The 18023-nt window shown below is 45.4% G+C and overlaps 1 protein-coding gene across 3 annotated transcripts in view; it reads right to left on the bottom strand.

Annotated features, from left to right (window-relative positions):
* Positions 1-13664, bottom strand: part of msh3 (mutS homolog 3 (E. coli)) — a 30868-nt gene extending 17204 nt beyond the window's left edge. Inside the window, exons 1-16 of one of the 3 annotated variants that reach the window (XM_056591964.1) lie at positions 13377-13664; positions 13204-13297; positions 12591-12895; positions 12223-12432; positions 11865-11981; positions 11642-11759; positions 11069-11190; positions 10641-10807; positions 7039-7148; positions 6337-6451; positions 5890-5974; positions 5039-5148; positions 4087-4219; positions 2540-2727; positions 452-620; positions 229-293 (exon numbers count right to left, since the gene is read on the bottom strand). In XM_056591964.1, the coding sequence (XP_056447939.1) occupies positions 229-293; positions 452-620; positions 2540-2727; positions 4087-4219; positions 5039-5148; positions 5890-5974; positions 6337-6451; positions 7039-7148; positions 10641-10807; positions 11069-11190; positions 11642-11759; positions 11865-11981; positions 12223-12432; positions 12591-12895; positions 13204-13297; positions 13377-13526 (2258 nt within the window). In that variant the 5' untranslated portion in view covers positions 13527-13664. The remainder of the gene's footprint in view (positions 1-228; positions 294-451; positions 621-2539; positions 2728-4086; positions 4220-5038; positions 5149-5889; positions 5975-6336; positions 6452-7038; positions 7149-10640; positions 10808-11068; positions 11191-11641; positions 11760-11864; positions 11982-12222; positions 12433-12590; positions 12896-13203; positions 13298-13376) is intronic. The other 2 variants (XM_056591967.1, XM_056591966.1) reach the window with 2 other exon arrangements.
* Between the last annotated feature and the right edge of the window lie 4359 nt (positions 13665-18023).

Raw genomic sequence — 18023 nt, 5'->3', positions numbered from 1 at the left:
CTTTAAACTTCCGGTGTCATCATCTAATGTATTTGACAGGTAACAGACCAGGAATCATCTTTACAGACTAAACACCCAGAGCCTCTACGTGTGTGTGTGTGTGTGTGTGTGTGTGTGTGTGTGTGTGTGTGTGTGTGTGTGTGTGTGTGTGTGTGTGTGTGTGTGTGTGTGTGTGTGTGTGTGTGTGTGTGTGTGTGATTGCATATTAATGAATGTAAGCGTCCTCACCTGCTGATTTTGACCCATTCACGCGGAACAATAGCTGACATGGAGTTCTTCACCTCAATCAAAAACTGGAGGGGGAGGGGGTTGTCAGATGGTGAGGAGGATGAAGGGCGAGGAGGATGAAGTCCGGGGCGGGGGGTGGGGGGAGAAGGTCAGAGTAAGTCAGAAGAAGCGTTAATTTGACACACACACACAGACACACAGACACACAGACACACGCAGCTACCTCCAGACCGGACACCGTGGTGTAGTCCAGCGCGGGGGTCCTCAGCACGGTCCGCACCACCTTGCGGTGGTCCCGGATCTCGTCGAGCACGCTCTGGATCTCAAACCGGCGGTCCCGCAAAGCTGGGAAGTCTGACAAGTCCGAGAACAGCTCCTTCTTGTCCCCTGCCCTGAGGAGACACAGGACGAGGTACTGAACTCTTGACCTTTAATTAGGGCTGCTTGAAAATGGAAAAAAATATCATAGTCACGATTATTTTGGGCAATATTGAAATCACGATTATTCAAACAATAATTTTCAAGTTTGAAGACATGATGCATTTTCTCAGCATTTCTTTCCAAATAAAAACATTTGTAACTGAGATCTTAGAAATTTCCCCTTAAAAAATACACAAAATGTTAAAATGCGAAAATAATGTATAAATATGTATCGAGCTGTTTCTATAAAGACATTTAAAGAATAAAATAAATTTACCCCAAAAACAAAACATATGTATAATCGTTTCAACACGATTATATTGATCGTTTTGATCGTTTGACACAAAACTCGAATTCGCAATCAAGATTAGATTAATCGCGCAGCCCTACTTTTAACAGGACTGACCAAAATACATCGGTACTACTGAGTTCCTTTAAATTGAATTAATCGGATTAAGTTGATACCTAAAAGTCAGAGTGTGCATCTGGTGGCTGAGAGAGTATGCTACAGCGCACGTTAGAGAAAGAGAGAAAATGAGCGACCATGTCGTAACTTAGGCTCAAGAGGTACGTTCAACACTGTCAGTGCAATGGAGAGCCGAAAGCAGAAGCCATTGTGGTTGTTGACACTTTTCCAAACTGGATGCAGACATCGGCGCAAAACACGCCTGCTGGATCAGGAGAACAAGTCTAGCCTGAGTAAACCCATGGTCTAATACACAAGACGAGGAATGGACCAAAATGAGGACTCGATAACTTCATCGACGTCTTCAGGTGATTAATGAGCTAGTTGGATGTAGTGGTGGGTGAGAACGGGGCTGTTTTCACTGTCTTGGTTGACATAACCATAGCATTCAACCAATAGTACCTGAATTGCATAATATTTATGAGGAACTATTACAGTAAGGGGGAGTACCGCACGCACGCACGCACACGCACACACACACACACACACACACACACACACACACACACACACACACACACATAAATCGCAGTTGGTTTCATTGTGAAATGCGTCATTCCTTTTCAGATATTCTTTTATATCACGATATCACAAGTGCGAATTCCGAATTCCAACCCTACACCTAGCACCACCACCACACATCCACCACACTACACATCCACCAGTACCACATCCACCAGCACCACCCCCAGAACACACAGCACACATCCACTAGCACCAACCCCAGAACACACACCACAGACCAACTAGCACCACCACCACATCCACTCAACAAAGCAACTGTTCCAACCTCTGAAAGCAGAGGTTGGTGGAAGAGAGAGTGTGTGTGTGTGTGTGTGTGTGTGTGTGTGTGTGTGTGTGTGTGTGTGTGTGTGTGTGTGTGTGTGTGTGTGTGTGTTTCAAATGACAGTGTGATTGGACTTACTAATTGTACCCTGTGCACACACACTAGAGAGCCTATGGGACCATTACTCTTTGCAGTATTTGACACGTTCAGCCTGGAATTATAAAGGGGGGTTGAATGACCGTCGTGGTTCCACTTGTGTTCAGCAATCAAGTAGAAGCACAGACACGAAGGCAAGGCGCGCGGCCCAGTGTGGAGGGGAAGCATTAGGAGCAGCATCCATTATATCAACATAGTGGGATCCAGTCTGAGTTCATGTGGCGCCAAGTAAAACACTAAATATCTATTTTGCTTCTTCATGTAAGAAAATAGCGTGTACAGTCCCGACAACCAGTCTTTTAGGTTTATTACAGCGTTGTCCATAATTAACCACGATGGAAAAAGAGAACATTCTTGTCTCTAGCATTTTATCAATATCTGCATTAGAAAGGATATCGGTATTTTGCTTATCAGAATTGTAAAGCGGTTGACATCGACCCATTAAGTTTAGTATTTCGCACACCCACACCCACGTTACTAACTTGGCAGCCTTTTCATTGAGCACTTTGAGGAAGTGATGAACAGGAGAGAGCAGGTCAGGGGTATCCAATAGGAGTGTCCGGAGCAGTGAGGAGCTGAGCTGTGATTGGATGGCTGGAATCAACGCCTTGAGCTCCAGCCCCAACCGGGAGAGACTGCTGCAGATAAGATAGAACTCCTGAGTGGAACACTGAGAAGCACACACACACACACACACACACACACACACACACACACACACACACACACACACACACACACACACACACACACACACACACACACACACACACACACACACACACACACACACACACACACACAGTTACTTGTTACAGCTGATAGACGGTTGTGAAGCAATTTTACATCTGTACTGTACAGAGAGATTGACGACGAAGACTAGAGAAAACTAATTTAAAACAAAGGAAGCAGGAATAACGCCTATGAATATTTCAAAGGATCTGCGCGTGAGTGAGGGAGTAAGTGAGTGAGTGAGTGTGTTTGAACCACTGAGAGTGAAACCCAGGGTCTCATATGTGCTCATTGTGGCACGCTCCAACAGAGCCTTGAAAAGGGGAAACCACATAGAGCATCGAAACATCCGATCGTATTAAAAGGAACCGAAATGTAGAAATTCCAATAAAAAAATGGAACACCAAAGCGTTTTCTCATTAATTTGTTGAATGAGAACCCTGAAACATTGTCATCAGCACCAATTTCTGATCGCCTTTGTGTACTCGGATATCTAAAAATAACATTTCTATGATGACATTGTCGAGCCCCAGCAGGACAAGAGATTGTTTAAATCGCTCAACTGAGTGATGGCCATCCACAATCCACATCCCACCGCTCCTTCTACGACAAACTATGGCCGCTATGTGTTCAGATAATGGCGGCCATAACTGGGAAACCCATCACGAGATACAATGCCTGATCTATCAACAATGTTATGGGTCAATCCATGAGGCGAAAGTGGATTTTGTCTGGCTGATGTATCAGCGTAAGATATGAACGCGTGACGGAGGGTTAATGGGTGTTACGTTTTAATGGTGTAGCTGGAACCACATGAGGGGCCACCAGCTCCCTGCTACCTCAGAGATGTCCTGCCTGGGGTTCTGACCCTTTTCATGGTCCCCAGCACAGAGGAAACATTACCATGGCCTGCTTTCCATCATGTGAATGGCGAAAACCAATCACACTAAGCTTGATTTATGTGTGTGAGGAGTGTGCGTTGTTGTGTGCCTTGCCGTGTGTGCATGTGTGTGCACGCATGTGGGTGAGCGAGTGAGATAGAAAGATACGGAGAGTGTGCCTGTTTGTGTATATGTCTACCCATTGTACCCAACTGCACATGTGTGCATGTGCACTACATTGTCAATGTTGTAGACGCAGGTTGGAAAACCTGCCCAGATCTTGTGCTTGGTCACGAAGATGCAGCTTGTTTGTCAGCTGCTGAGCGGAAGGATTCACAGGCGACTGGCGCAAGCCCACGATTCAACCATGGTGATGTAAGGGGTTGTCGGTCTGTCTGTCTGTCTGTGTGTTATACCTTAGTATGGTAGATACTACAGATTCCTCTCTCCAGGTCAGGAAGGTGTACCAGTAGGGACCTGATGGCGGCCAGGGCAGCGGAGTCGGATTGCAGGATCTCACAAACTGCATCCTGCCTGTCAGAGATGGAGCTGGTGAGGGAGGAAGGAGAGGGGAAAGAAAGGGAGGGAGGGAGGGAGGGAGGGAGGGAGGGAGGGAGGGAGGGAGGAGAGGGGAAAGAAAGGGAGGGAGGGAGGGAAACAAATGAAATCAAGGAAAGTAATGATCTCATTGATTTTTTTCCTGCAGTAGTAGGATATCATTCCATCATTGGTGATGAATATATTTTTTATCCATTTAGTGTTGAAATATAGTTTCATTCTCAAACTTCAAAAGGAAATGTGGTCAGATCGAGGAGGCAGATATGTGTTCCATTCAGTGAATGGAATCAGTACCATTTTAAAAAGCGAGACAATGTATTGAGCTATGATTATTTTATTTGAATACTATTTAAAGCCTGAATGCGTGTCCATCTGTGTGTGTTTGTCGTTGCATTGGGAATGCCGTTTTGGAATTAATGCTTCTGAGAATGATGTAATCTGGGTTTTAGCGATGTTGCAAAACACTATCTATATCTATCTGGAACAGGGCTCCATCCAGGATTATCACCCGCCAACAGCAGGGGGAGGGGCTGGAGAGGAAGATGGGTGCCATTCACTTTCCAACAGGCTGTTGGAAAGTGTCTGTGTGTGTGTGTGTGCGTGTGCGTGTGCGTGTGCGTGGATGGTATTATTATTAAGAGGGCACTGCTACGGCTCAGGTGAACAACACAACACAAAAAGAGAGCTATCCCCTTCAGGGCCCGGAGCAGCCACTATGGGATGACGGCGTAAGACTGTGTTCCTCCCTTTCCCCGGGGGCCCTATTAGAGCGGCCCGACCAGGGCCACCGGGGGGGGGGCAGCCACTCACCGCAGGTCGGTTAAGGGCTGGCTCACCCATCTCCTCAGGAGTCGGCGGCCGAACGCCGTGCTGGTGTGGTCCAGCACCCACAGCAGGCTGCCCCTCAGACTGCCGTCCGTCTGACACACACACACACACACACACACACACACACACACACACACACACACACACACACACACACACACACACACACACACACACACACACACACACACACACACACACACACACACAGTAAAACAGGCAATGGTAGGTTGAAGGTTAGTGACACACAGACACTTACACATGATACATGCAGACACACGTAGAGACAAACACACAACCTGAGAAAGAGAAATAAATAAGAGGTCACGTGCCGGGCATTTGTATTTCTTCATATCTAACACACACGGCAGGCCCGCACGCACACATGCCTGCCGTTTTTGTTTTTGCCGTGACCCAAGGAAAAGCAAGCTGCTTTAGCTAATGTCACCATGGATAACGTACAGGATCGTTAACCGTATGTGGTGTACAATGAGAAAAAAAACACAGAAGAGTAAGGGATTGCAAAGCCGTTGGAGACGCAGCCACGCCGTGCATGTGCAGCCAGGAGGGGGGAGAAGGTGAGAGGGGGGGTGTCGGGGAGGTGGCCTGCCGAGAGGGAACATTTCAGCAGGGCAGGCGGGTGGGTGGAAGTGGGCTGACTGCACTAGGCAAATACTGTTCACTGCGTCACAGAGATTACAACGTGTCAGTCAGTCAATGTGTGTGTGTGTGTGTGTGTGTGTGTGTGTGTGTGTGTGTGTGTGTGTGTGTGTGTGTGTGTGTGTGTGTGTGTGTGTGTGTGTGTGTGTGTGTGTGTGTGTGTGTGTGTGTACCTGGTTACTGAAGATCTCCAGGTTCCTGAGTGTGGTGGCGCTGAGCGCCAGGCCCTGGGACTCCGTGGAGAGGCAGCGGAAGGAGCTACGAGGTCGTGGGGGGGGGCGCGGGGGGGCACACGGCTCAAACATTACTGGACCGACCACAGGAGAACCGGCAGCCATACAGTTTAATTGGTATGTGTCAACAATGCAGGCATTCGGGGTCCGTCCAGCGTACAGCAATGTTTAAGAGTACCGTATATATCCTTGTACGTAGGGGTTCTTTTTTCGTACGTGTTTCTGTGTTTTTCTGTAAACATTATCTGTGTGTTTATATATACAGTACAAATCGATGAGTGTGTGTGTGCTTATATATAAGGTCTATATCCGTGTGTGATACAAACTGTATACATCTGTGCGTGTGAGTGTGTGTGCGTGTGCTTGTGTGAGCGTCCGTGCTGGTACCTATCATTCAGCAGAACCCTCTCCAGGTTGAATTCCCGGAGGTACTGAATGAGAGGGCCGAGGCAGCAGATCACCTGGCTTTCTAACGACGCAACACTGGACAGGGAGCGGGAACCTGGGGCAAGACACGCACACGCGCGCATGCACACGCACATACACACAAAAACACCATGACTCACAGACATCCGGAAAACAACATGCAATATTTCAGTCTAATGGCCTTATTGATAAACTATTAACCAAGACAAAGATATATAAATCCACCCCCGCGGAACCATTTGCCAAACAAAAACAACACAAACATTGCTCCTTATCTGGCACCAGCAGGCTTATCCAAATTACTTCAAGGATAGGTTGTGATAACTACTCATTTACCCCAACCATCCATGAGGTTGTCTTTAGACTACAACACCCACTGGGGTTTGGACTGCAACACTATTTTTGTTTGGACTGAAACCAACATTTCTGAATTAATTGGCTTTTTTGTGGTCGTTCGTCTTTCAAAACCACTGGAATGTGTACAGAGTGTATTTTAAATATCTTATCATGAACAACATAATTAACCACAACTTGACAAGTGTTGTTGTCAACCTATGTAGCTTATTTTTGTTTGGATTAATTTAAATGTTTTGTTGTTTGTGTTGCAGTTAAAGTCACAAAATGCACGTGTTTAACAGAACACACCCACACACACCCACACACCTGTGTCCGGGGAGTTGCAGTAGAACTCTGTAACAGTGTTCATTGCAGATGGGAATTCAAACTCTGCAGATTCCTTCTTCTGGATCTGGATGCGATCATCTGCCTGCGTACTGGCCATGGTGAATGGACAGGAGGGAGAGAGAAGAGACAGAAGTGTCAACCACCGACAGCTCAACGCAATATTCGGAAGGACCACTGCAGAGATTTCATGACTGCCTGGTTGGCACAGTAGAGGCTTTGACCACGACACTCCAAAGACAAAAGACAAAATCGTAACATTGTTTAGCGTATTTCATTGCCTTTGCGGAGAGAGGTTGGGGAGTATGTTTCCAATGCCCTTTGGTGGATACATGCATCTGATCACATTGATAGGCAATCTCTCGCCAGGCACAAACACATGCACACAGACACACACACTGCAGTTGCAGTATGCGTTCACTTGCACAGTGCTGCTGATTTCAAGGACTCAACTGCTTTGTGCGCTCGGTTGTTGCCAGGGCAACCGAGGCAAACACGTGGCTTTGAATGGAGTGCTCGAGAAATATCTTTCTTATGTTTCCCAGAAATGTACAAATACACACACAGTAAGTGTACAAAAACACACACACACACATCCATTCACTTAAAGTAGACTCTTACAGGACTGAGAACAGACCTTGTCCTCAGGGGAGTGATACATATGCAATACATATGGAGCAATATAGGGCTGTGTATCAAAACATCAGTCCTTCAAACAGGTATTGAGAGCAGAAGATGTGGTTGGAAAAGGGACATCTGTAGATATTGATACAGGTGAAAGGGTTTCTCTGCTGAAGCCCTGGTGGATATAGTGGCTACAGGGTGCTCTATAGGATGCGTACGGTTATTGGAAGTATCAAATTGTTTACCCACCCACACTCGGGTTGGGCTACACACATTGAGGCTTGTGAAGACATTTTTTTCAGAGCCTCACATTTCTGTCCACAATCCAAAGACCCGGCCTTCTAAATCTGCCTCTGTTGGGTCGTTGCTTTCATAGTGCCGTTTTTCATGACCTGCTTCACAAAAAAGTGTCATGGATCTTTTCCCCGGTGAGCACTGGGATCAATAGAAGAGGAACATGGCTTAAGGAAAAGGGCGGTGTTATGACTGTCGGGTCAGAGGTCAATGCTGGAGAGACATTCGGATAAGTGAGTAAGGGTGGTTGCTAATCCCTGAGCCCGACCACCAAAATCAATAGGCTGTGATCGGCTGCCTCGGCCCTCTCGTTCAGTAGCTAGTATGACTTCAACCTGGAGAGGGTTCTGGTGGGTACAATAACTGATGCAAGAAAGGAAATATCTACACATGGCTACACACAGACACAAACTAAAAAACACCATTATTCATGGGAGCGCAATAAAAACACATAAAGGGCTCTTCAAATTAAATCTCAAATCTCGCACTTGAATATCAGAAGACAGAAACATCCACTGGGCGGTAGAGCCCCTTGCACGTAGCCCCTTGCCTCATCAGATGAGAGCACTGAACCTCGACAAAGAAGAAACACCACCGCTGACGGTGTCCAGACATCGCCACCCACTGCGCCTCCCCTTCCGCGGCCGCGTGCCTCACACACACTTCTCCGATGTCGACCGGAGTACGGTCTGGAGCCGCGGACGAGTTGAAGAACGCACTCCGCCGCGCCTCGATACCAGCCTGCTCCCGGGAACTCATTACCCGCAGCTCCGGAGATACACACGACCGCCGTTGCCACGGGTGGGGGCAGGGGCGCACGGGGGGGGGGGGGGGGGGGAGGGATGGGGCCGCCTCGACGGGGCGCCCGGGGGGATCCGGGGGAGGCGAGTCACCTCCGAGGGCCGGGGAGACACACAACGCCCCATGTCGCCGTTCACCTGGGGGCCGCTCGCTACACAGAGGTGCCCCCGGCCTGGTGATTAAACGCCCGCCGAGTCGGTGCTGCTTTCTCGTCTTTGCGACGCTGATTTGTTCGTCCTTTCGGTGTTGTTCCACTTTTTAAGTCCCGTTTTATCGCTTTTACAAATAAACAGATTACGATTTGAGAGTTGCCGCATTGGCGAACAAGGCCTTGTGCTCCATACTGTTGCTGTTCAAAAAAACGAAACACAGTATAGTGTGTCTGTGTGTGTCAGTGTTCCTGTGTGACTAAACGGAACAAACTGTGTGTGTGCATCTGTGAGCATATGTGTGTGTGTGTGTGTGTGTGTGTGTGTGTGTGTGTGTGTGTGTGTGTGTGTGTGTGTGTGTGTGTGTGTGTGTGTGTGTGTGTGTGTGTGTGTGTGTGTGTGTGTGTGTGTGTGGATAATTAAGAGACAGTCTTGTCTCTGCTGCACACCAGGCTGGCGAGTGGACCTGTTCAAACAGGATAATTGGCCTGGTCATTACTCTGCACGTCTCAAACACCTAACTCAATCGGACCGACGGCGGAAACAATGGAAGACTGGAGAGAACCAAAGAGCAAGTCAGAGGAAGGGCGGAGAGGGGGGACAGAGAGGCGGGAGAGATAAGGAAGGGAAGGAAGATGGAGATGGAGCCAATTGCACAACAATCAAATGATTTAGACTATAGAGAGAAAAACAAATCTAATAAAAATAGTATGAATGAATAGCAATCGCAAAAGACTCCAGAAAAGCATCAAAGCAGAGGCGGACTAGAGTGGGATGTTATTCATTCATGTATTCATCCAGCCTTCCATCCACCAATCCGTCATCAATCACTCCATCTGTGTGAAGTCTTCTCCGCCCACCCTTGCCGTCATTTCCTTCTGCCAGACGAAAGTAATCTCACACTTCGCACCGGAGTGAATGTGCCAGGTGCAGGATGTCAGCGCTGTGCGGGAGAATGACGGCAGAACGGGGAAGCAACAGGCTACCGGAAAAAATACATAACCACGGCTGACAAGACCCAGCACCCCATTCAGCCCACAAACCACGCGCTGACATAGGGCTTTCAGGTGGAAAGAGGAGTGTACGAGTGGAGAAATGTTCTTTAATATGTTCCTTTTTGACTATGCTGTGTGGCTGTGTGCAGGTCTTTTTTTTAAGGTTCTTCTTTGTGTTGCGGCGGCTGCATCCATTCAGACAGGGTCTGGATTTACCACATACAGAAAACTAAATGACAATCGTACACTGCAAATTCAGTCGAATGGCACTCGCACTGTTATTATTATTCTGTGTGGGCATGCGTGCGTTGGCCAGGGTAAATTCTTGCCCACACGTCATACATTTTTGTAAATGCTGATTATACTTCCACTTTACACTAAACCCCAGACACAAACCCACAACAAGAGTCTCTAGATATACACACAAACAGCGTGATTTTGATCATTTTTGGCCAGCATTTTAACTCACATTAGTAACATGACCCAATAAATTGGTGCAAACTGCCCCTTAGTGGTCAATTAAGGAATTACAATGGATTTCATAGACAACAAAGACATTGAGGAATATAAATGATCATAAATTAATGAGTGTTTGATTTGTAATGGAATGTTTCAGTATCTATTTGTATAGTCCAGAGTTTCATGTACAGAAAACAAAGGTTTTGCAGTCTGCAATTAATTCCCTATGTTCCTTCGTTAAGTAATCCTAACAACAATTTACCTGGTGCTGGCGATGCTATGCAAAAGCCTTTGTGTGTGTTCTGAAAGGTCAGAGGGCACCAGGATCTCCACAGGGTTGATCTTCAAGATACGTCCCTCCAGCTCAGAGCGAGAGTGATTGTCAGTGAAACTGTCCAATAGAACGTCTCCTGTGCTGGGCTGCACTGCCTAAGTGTACACAGAAATGCAGTCAAGGAAATAGGTACACACAGACACAAACCCACACACAAATATATGTAGGTGTGACATCTCCAGGTATTATGCACAATAGTTATCAGTTATAACCGTTATTGTCTATGTGTTAAAGGGGGCAGTAAAAGCATATTTAGAAATAACACCGGAAAATAATGCCAAAAACACAAATCATCTATTGGTTCTTGTTATAACACATTGCTGCAGTAAATACACAGAGGAACACCTCTGACTCACCACAAGGCCGATGGTGACCTGCCTGGCCTTCTGGTCCCAGCTCTCACTGATACACAGCAGGAAGCTGTCCGGGGGATTGGACCCCTGGTCGTCCTCTCCCAGGCCACACAGCGGGTTGACGTCTTAAGAGAGGAGCACGGTTAACGGGGAGCCGTCCTGATTTCCAATGTATTAAAGAGTGAGTAGCTTCATACATGTGTTGTGAAGGAATTCACGGTCTACGACATTAACACCGTTGCTTTTGTCCATAGATGCTAAAGTGACAGATTTTGGGGTATTGTACCCAAAAAAGACGATGATTGTGCCCACTGCGAATTTCTTACACATTATGCGTTTAATGCAATGCTTCCTTATATTAGAAAACAGGGAGCGTGGCACTTCCCCTCTAGGGAAAGGATGCTTTACACTGAGAAATAAGAGTCAGCCACAAATCTATAAAAGACGAACAGGAAGTACAAAAATACAAACATGGTAACAAGCTTGGTACACAAGTTACCAGTACGGTGCATACAGAAATATACATCAATAGAGACATAGATGAAAAAACAGCATGATGAATCCCAATCCAGATACCTTCGCCCACTAGTGTAGACTTAGTGTAGAGCGCGCTGAGTTGTCGCGTGAACAGAGCGTTCTTATTGGCTCCCGAGGCTTTGATGGCAGACGTCTCCATCTGCTTGACCACGCCCACCTACACACGAGGAAACAGCACCACCCGGGCAGCTCACTGATGAGACGGCAACTCAAGAGCTGCATCACAGACACGCCGCGGAGAAGGAAAGAGCTGAGGCCTCACCTTGTGCCCCTGGGAGACCAGGCGCCGCACGTGGACGAACAGCCGGTGGGTGGGGACGCTGCACGTCATGAAGTTGTGGTCCAGGTGGCAGAAGATGTTCAGCTCCTTTGCGGCTATCTGCACAAACGCACAACATGGGAGACCGAGGCTTTTTGGATGCACTGCGAGTGTTGGTGTCCAGCGAAAGTGGATGTACAGTACATACTGGTTTCCCATGACTTGCTGAAGTGAGGCATGTTGCTCAAGGTTATATTTTATGATTGCTATTTTGATTAAGACAACAAATTTCCTTATACATTTCTATCTACGGCAATTATTTTACTAAATGTGTATACATGAATGGCACTATAACACTCACCTCCGCATCCTCTCCGAAGAATCTGTACTTGTATCCGCACTCGATGGCCAGTAAGGCGTCTTCGTGTTGCTGTTTGAGCTGGATGACCTGCTGCTCCAGGGGGGTGAACGCACTCTTGGAGCGCCTGCAGGGGACGCTAGCGTCCTGGGCCGGACTCGAACCTAGAACCCTTCCTCCTCCTGTCTTGGCAAACTGATTAAGATTCATCCCCTGTTTAGGATGTCAAATGTGTGCATTTTAGACAAGACAGATTCTAGCAAGGGCCGAAGAAGGAATTCAACCATCAATTATGATGATGGCAGGATTAATGGGTCTAAATAAAGATTATACAATATCTTACTCAAAACTACAGTGTTTACTACAAGCACCTGTGTTTTCTGGGACACATTTGAGTGCTCCTCCGGCACAGCCTCCTCTTCTTGATGTTCATCCTCCCTCTCTTGTTTGGGCTTCTTGGTGTTGTTGTGATGATCTTTTAAGCCACAAGGAGGCAGCATGGCTCCCTTTCCTTGGTCACAGATTTGAACGACACCACCCCCAGACTGCTTCTGATCCACATCCACCCTCCAAGCGCCACCTCTGTTGAGTTCAGCCGGGCAGGAGAAGGACTGCAGCCTCTCCACCGTGGCGGCGCTTAAGCCTTCGGCTCCACGGATTGGGGGTGTCTCAGTTACTACAGAAAACAAACAACAATACATAAAACAATTACATCTAGTTATCTGAAAACATTGCAATAACAAAAATCATGGACAATGTCCCAATCTTAACAATCAATAATATAAGTCATTCAGAAATGTAGCCATGCATCAATGAGCTCAACATATAACTGACACACGCAGAGACAGTATGGCAGTAATGGCACATTGCCTTGAAAATGTGCCAAATGTGAAAATTACATTTATTTTAAAACCATATCCGTTTGCACATGAACAAAAACCGCCGCTTCTTGGAAACCAACACACACTGAAACCCACCACCCACCTTCATCACCGCCCACTTCCCCGTGCCTCTGGAAAGACAGACGAGCACGTTTGACTGGCAACCCAGAATCGTCTTCATCTGTTTTTCTCTGCTTCTAGGGGGGAAGTAAGAGGTAGAGATGTCACATCGGTCTCCCTAGTGTGTATCGTCCCTACAGTCGAAACAAGCCTCACCTTGCCCCTGGAAGGCTGCAGCTGTGTGTGTTGTTGTGTTTTTTTCCCAGATGGGATGCTGCCATTAGTTGAACTCTTGCTATTCAGACCGCTGAAGTAACTGCTTATGGAGCTCTGGGTACTGCATGACTTTTTGAGCGATTTCGGCATGCTGATAAGAATGATCAAGTCCTTTTCTTTTATTCAATATCACATGCAATGTGTTGCTTAGAATACTAGAAGCCGAACAAGCTAAACATAACCACCAGAGATTTGAAAAGGAGAATTATCCGCGGAGAGGCGCACATTCTGATGTCACGTTGGCGCGTAAATGACGTAGGAGTGTGGTTTCCGCTGTATTTTCCAGAGCAGCACTTCGGGGGTTTATTTAACTTTATATCTTACTAGCCAGGCACTAATAGAAAGACAAAAATGGCTCTTATCATTTATGTTTTATTTTTAAGGTGGTTTATATTGCATGAGTCTGCTTTTCTTTTGTAGTATTTTGCAATGTGCGGCTGAACACCATGAATTTTGTTGTTTTACTAAATAAGTCTAAGGTATCACACATATTTTGATTGTAATGTGAAATTAATTGATTGTAAATAAATATTTGAAAAGAAAATAGTTGTACTCTTTTCGATAGTGTAGCGCCGGGGGGCGAGGCTACAGCTGGTGACTATTCCCCTATTCGCAATAACATACTATGTATACATTGAAACATTTATGGAAAATGCATTGATTTTATAAATAGCTCCATGTCAAATCAATAACATATATAAATTGACAAGGTTTAGCAGGCCTAGGTTTAACAATGCATGAAAGACGTGCCATCAAAATAGTTTGTTAGTCAAAATCCATGCAAATACCATGAACTCACCACGTAGGGTGATGTCTTTGTGGGTTATGCACAATAAAGCAAGGTTACGTTTTATGTTGTTAAACATAACCATTTATAACGCTTTATTTTTTTATTTTAGTATAGCCATATGGGCAGTCTTCCAGAAAATATCTCATACTTCAGCGTATATTTAACTTAAATAATAGGGAGGTATTTGGTACACATGTATATGTTACCGGTATGTATACCTTAAACCAATTGGACAGACATTCAGTTTTTTGAGAGAATTGTTGTGATTATTTTTAATCTATTTGTAAGAAAAATGCATTTATTTTTTTCAAGAGCTCCCATGTCAAATCAATAACAGATATGAATGGACGAATGTGACCATCTGATGGCTGTGGATCAAGAGGGGCGATCCGTGGGTACATTCTACTTAGACACAAGTCGGGCCTTGGTCAATCCCTAGACTATGAAGCCTGTTAGGGTGTGTGTTGAATAACCAGAAGCACTCAATGACCCAAGGTTCCATCACTGATAATGTGCCTAAGTGCATAGATGTATATTAAACTATATGTATATGTGTGCGTGAATACTTTTGGGAAATGTATTATCTTCCTTGTCTACCATGATGTATTTATTTACCCAAATAGAATGAGATGCCTCAACATTTTAAGAAAACCATTGTTTCAGGAATGCAGAGGACCACTGTGTGGTGTGCTCCTTGACTGAATAAGATGGAGATGAAAGCATGATTGATGATGAGAAATAGTATAACATAAAATGTGCTTTGTATTATTAATTCACTCAAAAATGCATGCGCATATTACCCCACAATGTATCTCATTGTACATTTTTGGGGTAGGCTACCTAACGCTATTTTTATTTATTTGTTGGTAGGTACAGTGTGAGTTGTGAAGTAGGCCTAGTTCGGCACATTTTGAATGTGCCCAATATGGCCAGGACACAAGCTCTCTGTATTTCTTCAAGAAAGGCCACAAAAGTAAAATATACGATACGATATAATACAGTATCAAAATATACTCCACATATTCTTACAGTTTACATCGAGTGAGTAGTGCATGGTCGTAATTTCCACTGGGGACAGGGGAGACATGTCCCCTCCTCTTTTCAAAATCCCGTTTGTGCCCCCCCCGTCCCCCGTCCCCCGTCCCCCCCACACACGCACACACACACACACACACACACACACACACACACACACACACACACACACACACACACACACACACACACACACACACACACACACACACACACACAGACACACACACACACACACACTTTTTTAACCGCAAAAGTCGTGCTTATTTTTGCCAGCCGTCAGATTCTGGCTGAGAATGTAAATAGCAGACGAGTAGCGGACACGGACAGCCTGCCTACGGAGTTCTAGAGTACACTTCGGCGTCTGTGGACTCTACTTGATGCGTACTTGGAATTGGAACAGTAGGCCTACTTGGGCTACGACTGATGACGTTTCACAAGAACGCAAGTAGGCCTACACAAGTACAGAAAAGAACGCGAATTGAGAAACGGCCGGAGTCTCACTGAACGAAGAGGCTTCGCAGGTTTTTCATAAAAATTAAACGCCAACAGCAGTTCAATTTAATGTTTCTCTTTGGAGAGGCGATGAAAAGAAAGAAAGGACATGTGAGTTGGTTGATTATGGATTGTAAAACAGCTTGATTTTTCTATTAACCTATGTAACTTCGAGTCCACCTTACCGCAGCAAATATCCGTCAACAATGTATGAAAAGCAGTCTCTCTCGTTGCTAGTTTACTTTAACTTAGACTCACACACCACAGGCTCAATAGGTTAACTCGACTCTTTCATAGGGTGACCAGATGTCGCGCTTTGTGCGGGACAGTCACGCATTTCCATTACTTTTTACACGTCCCGCAAATTGAGTTTTCCCGCATTGTTATTGCCAGTCAGACTCAATTATTTATTTATTTTTCAAATGCGTGTTTTATGATCTGCCATTTATCAAATAGCTGTGTGTGGAGACAGCTGAGCATCCTACGAGAACCCCTGGAGTCCTCGTTAGCGACGAGCTTTTTCACGATGTTTCACGTGTGTGAAAACATACGATGCTCCTACGACACACTTCACGATCAACGGCTGTGCGTTCACACCAAAAGCGAATTGCGCTGCAAAGACGCTTTGGTCGCTCATAAAAAATCGCTGTGAATATTTCTGTTCGCTTTTGTCACTCAAGTTGTATGCTTTTAGTACAGACAGACAGCCATATCAAAGAGTGAACTCCCATACACTTTGGCAATATTGCAGGGACGGTTTTGCTTGTTGGATAAAGTGCTTCGACAGCACGACAGTGATTACCCTCCAATATATATAGGCCTATATATATAAAAAAAATCCTAAAATGTAATTACAACCGAGAACAAAAAAACGTTGCGTGCAGTAGTAGGCTACCCAGCTAGCATGTATATAGCGGACCACTGGTGGCGTTAGGACGGCAAGCCACCGGTGGTATGCCAACTGTGGCTCGACATCGGACCACTGACAGTTACAAAACACACATCGGGCCATCGGCGGATTTTGGTAGGTAATCCGCGATGGTGTGCGAGTACAGCTGCACTGTCAAGGCGGTGGCATGCCACCTTCGGACCGCTGGAGGCCCGCTACTGTTACCACTGAGTTAGTTCGCGCATTCAATATGCGCGAGGGTGGCGGCTTGCCACCCTCGGACCGCTGGAGGACCGCTAGACTCTACCCGTTTAATAACGGAAAATATATTTTCCGTTATATAACGGACGCCAGCATCAAGACTCGATCCAGACATAGAATGACTATAGTAAAACATCTCTTCTCCATATCTCCACTGTTTTAATTAAATATACCATCATTTTCACCTATATATATAAAAAAAAAAAAAAGTAGCCTATTTAGACCGTGTCTAAATAGTCTGTTTCCAAAATGGACCGCTGGAGGTGTCACGTTAAAAAAAAAAAAGTAGCCTATTTAGACCGTGTCTAAATAGTCTGTTTCCAAAATGGACCGCTGGAGGTGTCACGTTAAAATTGTACCGGGGGCGAAAATTGTACCGGCCTACGTCATCGTTTGTTTACATCCTGACAACCTGCCAGGCAACAGACGACGCGATGCAGAAAACATAGAATGACTATAGTAAAACATCTCTTCTCCATATCTCCACTGTTTTAATTAAATATACCATCATTTTCACCTATATATATAAAAAAAAAAAAAAGTAGCCTGGGGCGAAAATTGTACCGGGGGCGAAAATTGTACCGGCCTACGTCATCGTTTGTTTACATCCTGACAACCTGCCAGGCAACAGACGACGCGATGCAGAAAACATAGAATGACTATAGTAAAACATCTCTTCTCCATATCTCCACTGTTTTAATTAAATATACCATCATTTTCACCTATATATATAAAAAAAAAAAAAAGTAGCCTATTTAGACCGTGTCTAAATAGTCTGTTTCCAAAATGGACCGCTGGAGGTGTCACGTTAAAAAAAAAAAAGTAGCCTATTTAGACCGTGTCTAAATAGTCTGTTTCCAAAATGGACCGCTGGAGGTGTCACGTTAAAATTGTACCGGGGGCGAAAATTGTACCGGCCTACGTCATCGTTTGTTTACATCCTGACAACCTGCCAGGCAACAGACGACGCGATGCAGAAAACATGTTTCCAAACGACGAAATAACATAATACAGATAGCGTATCGCTATCTGTATTATGATAGATAGCGACAACACTTGTTTTTACTTTATATTTGTATTGTATTTAATTGTTTAATCGAAACAATAAAAAAAATTG

Source organism: Gadus chalcogrammus, chromosome 6 (genome assembly GCF_026213295.1).
Source record: "Gadus chalcogrammus isolate NIFS_2021 chromosome 6, NIFS_Gcha_1.0, whole genome shotgun sequence".
NCBI classification, from domain to species: Eukaryota; Metazoa; Chordata; class Actinopteri; order Gadiformes; family Gadidae; genus Gadus; species Gadus chalcogrammus.
The sequence above is the reverse complement of the archived record's forward strand: the minus strand, read 5'-3'. Positions and strand labels throughout refer to the sequence as shown.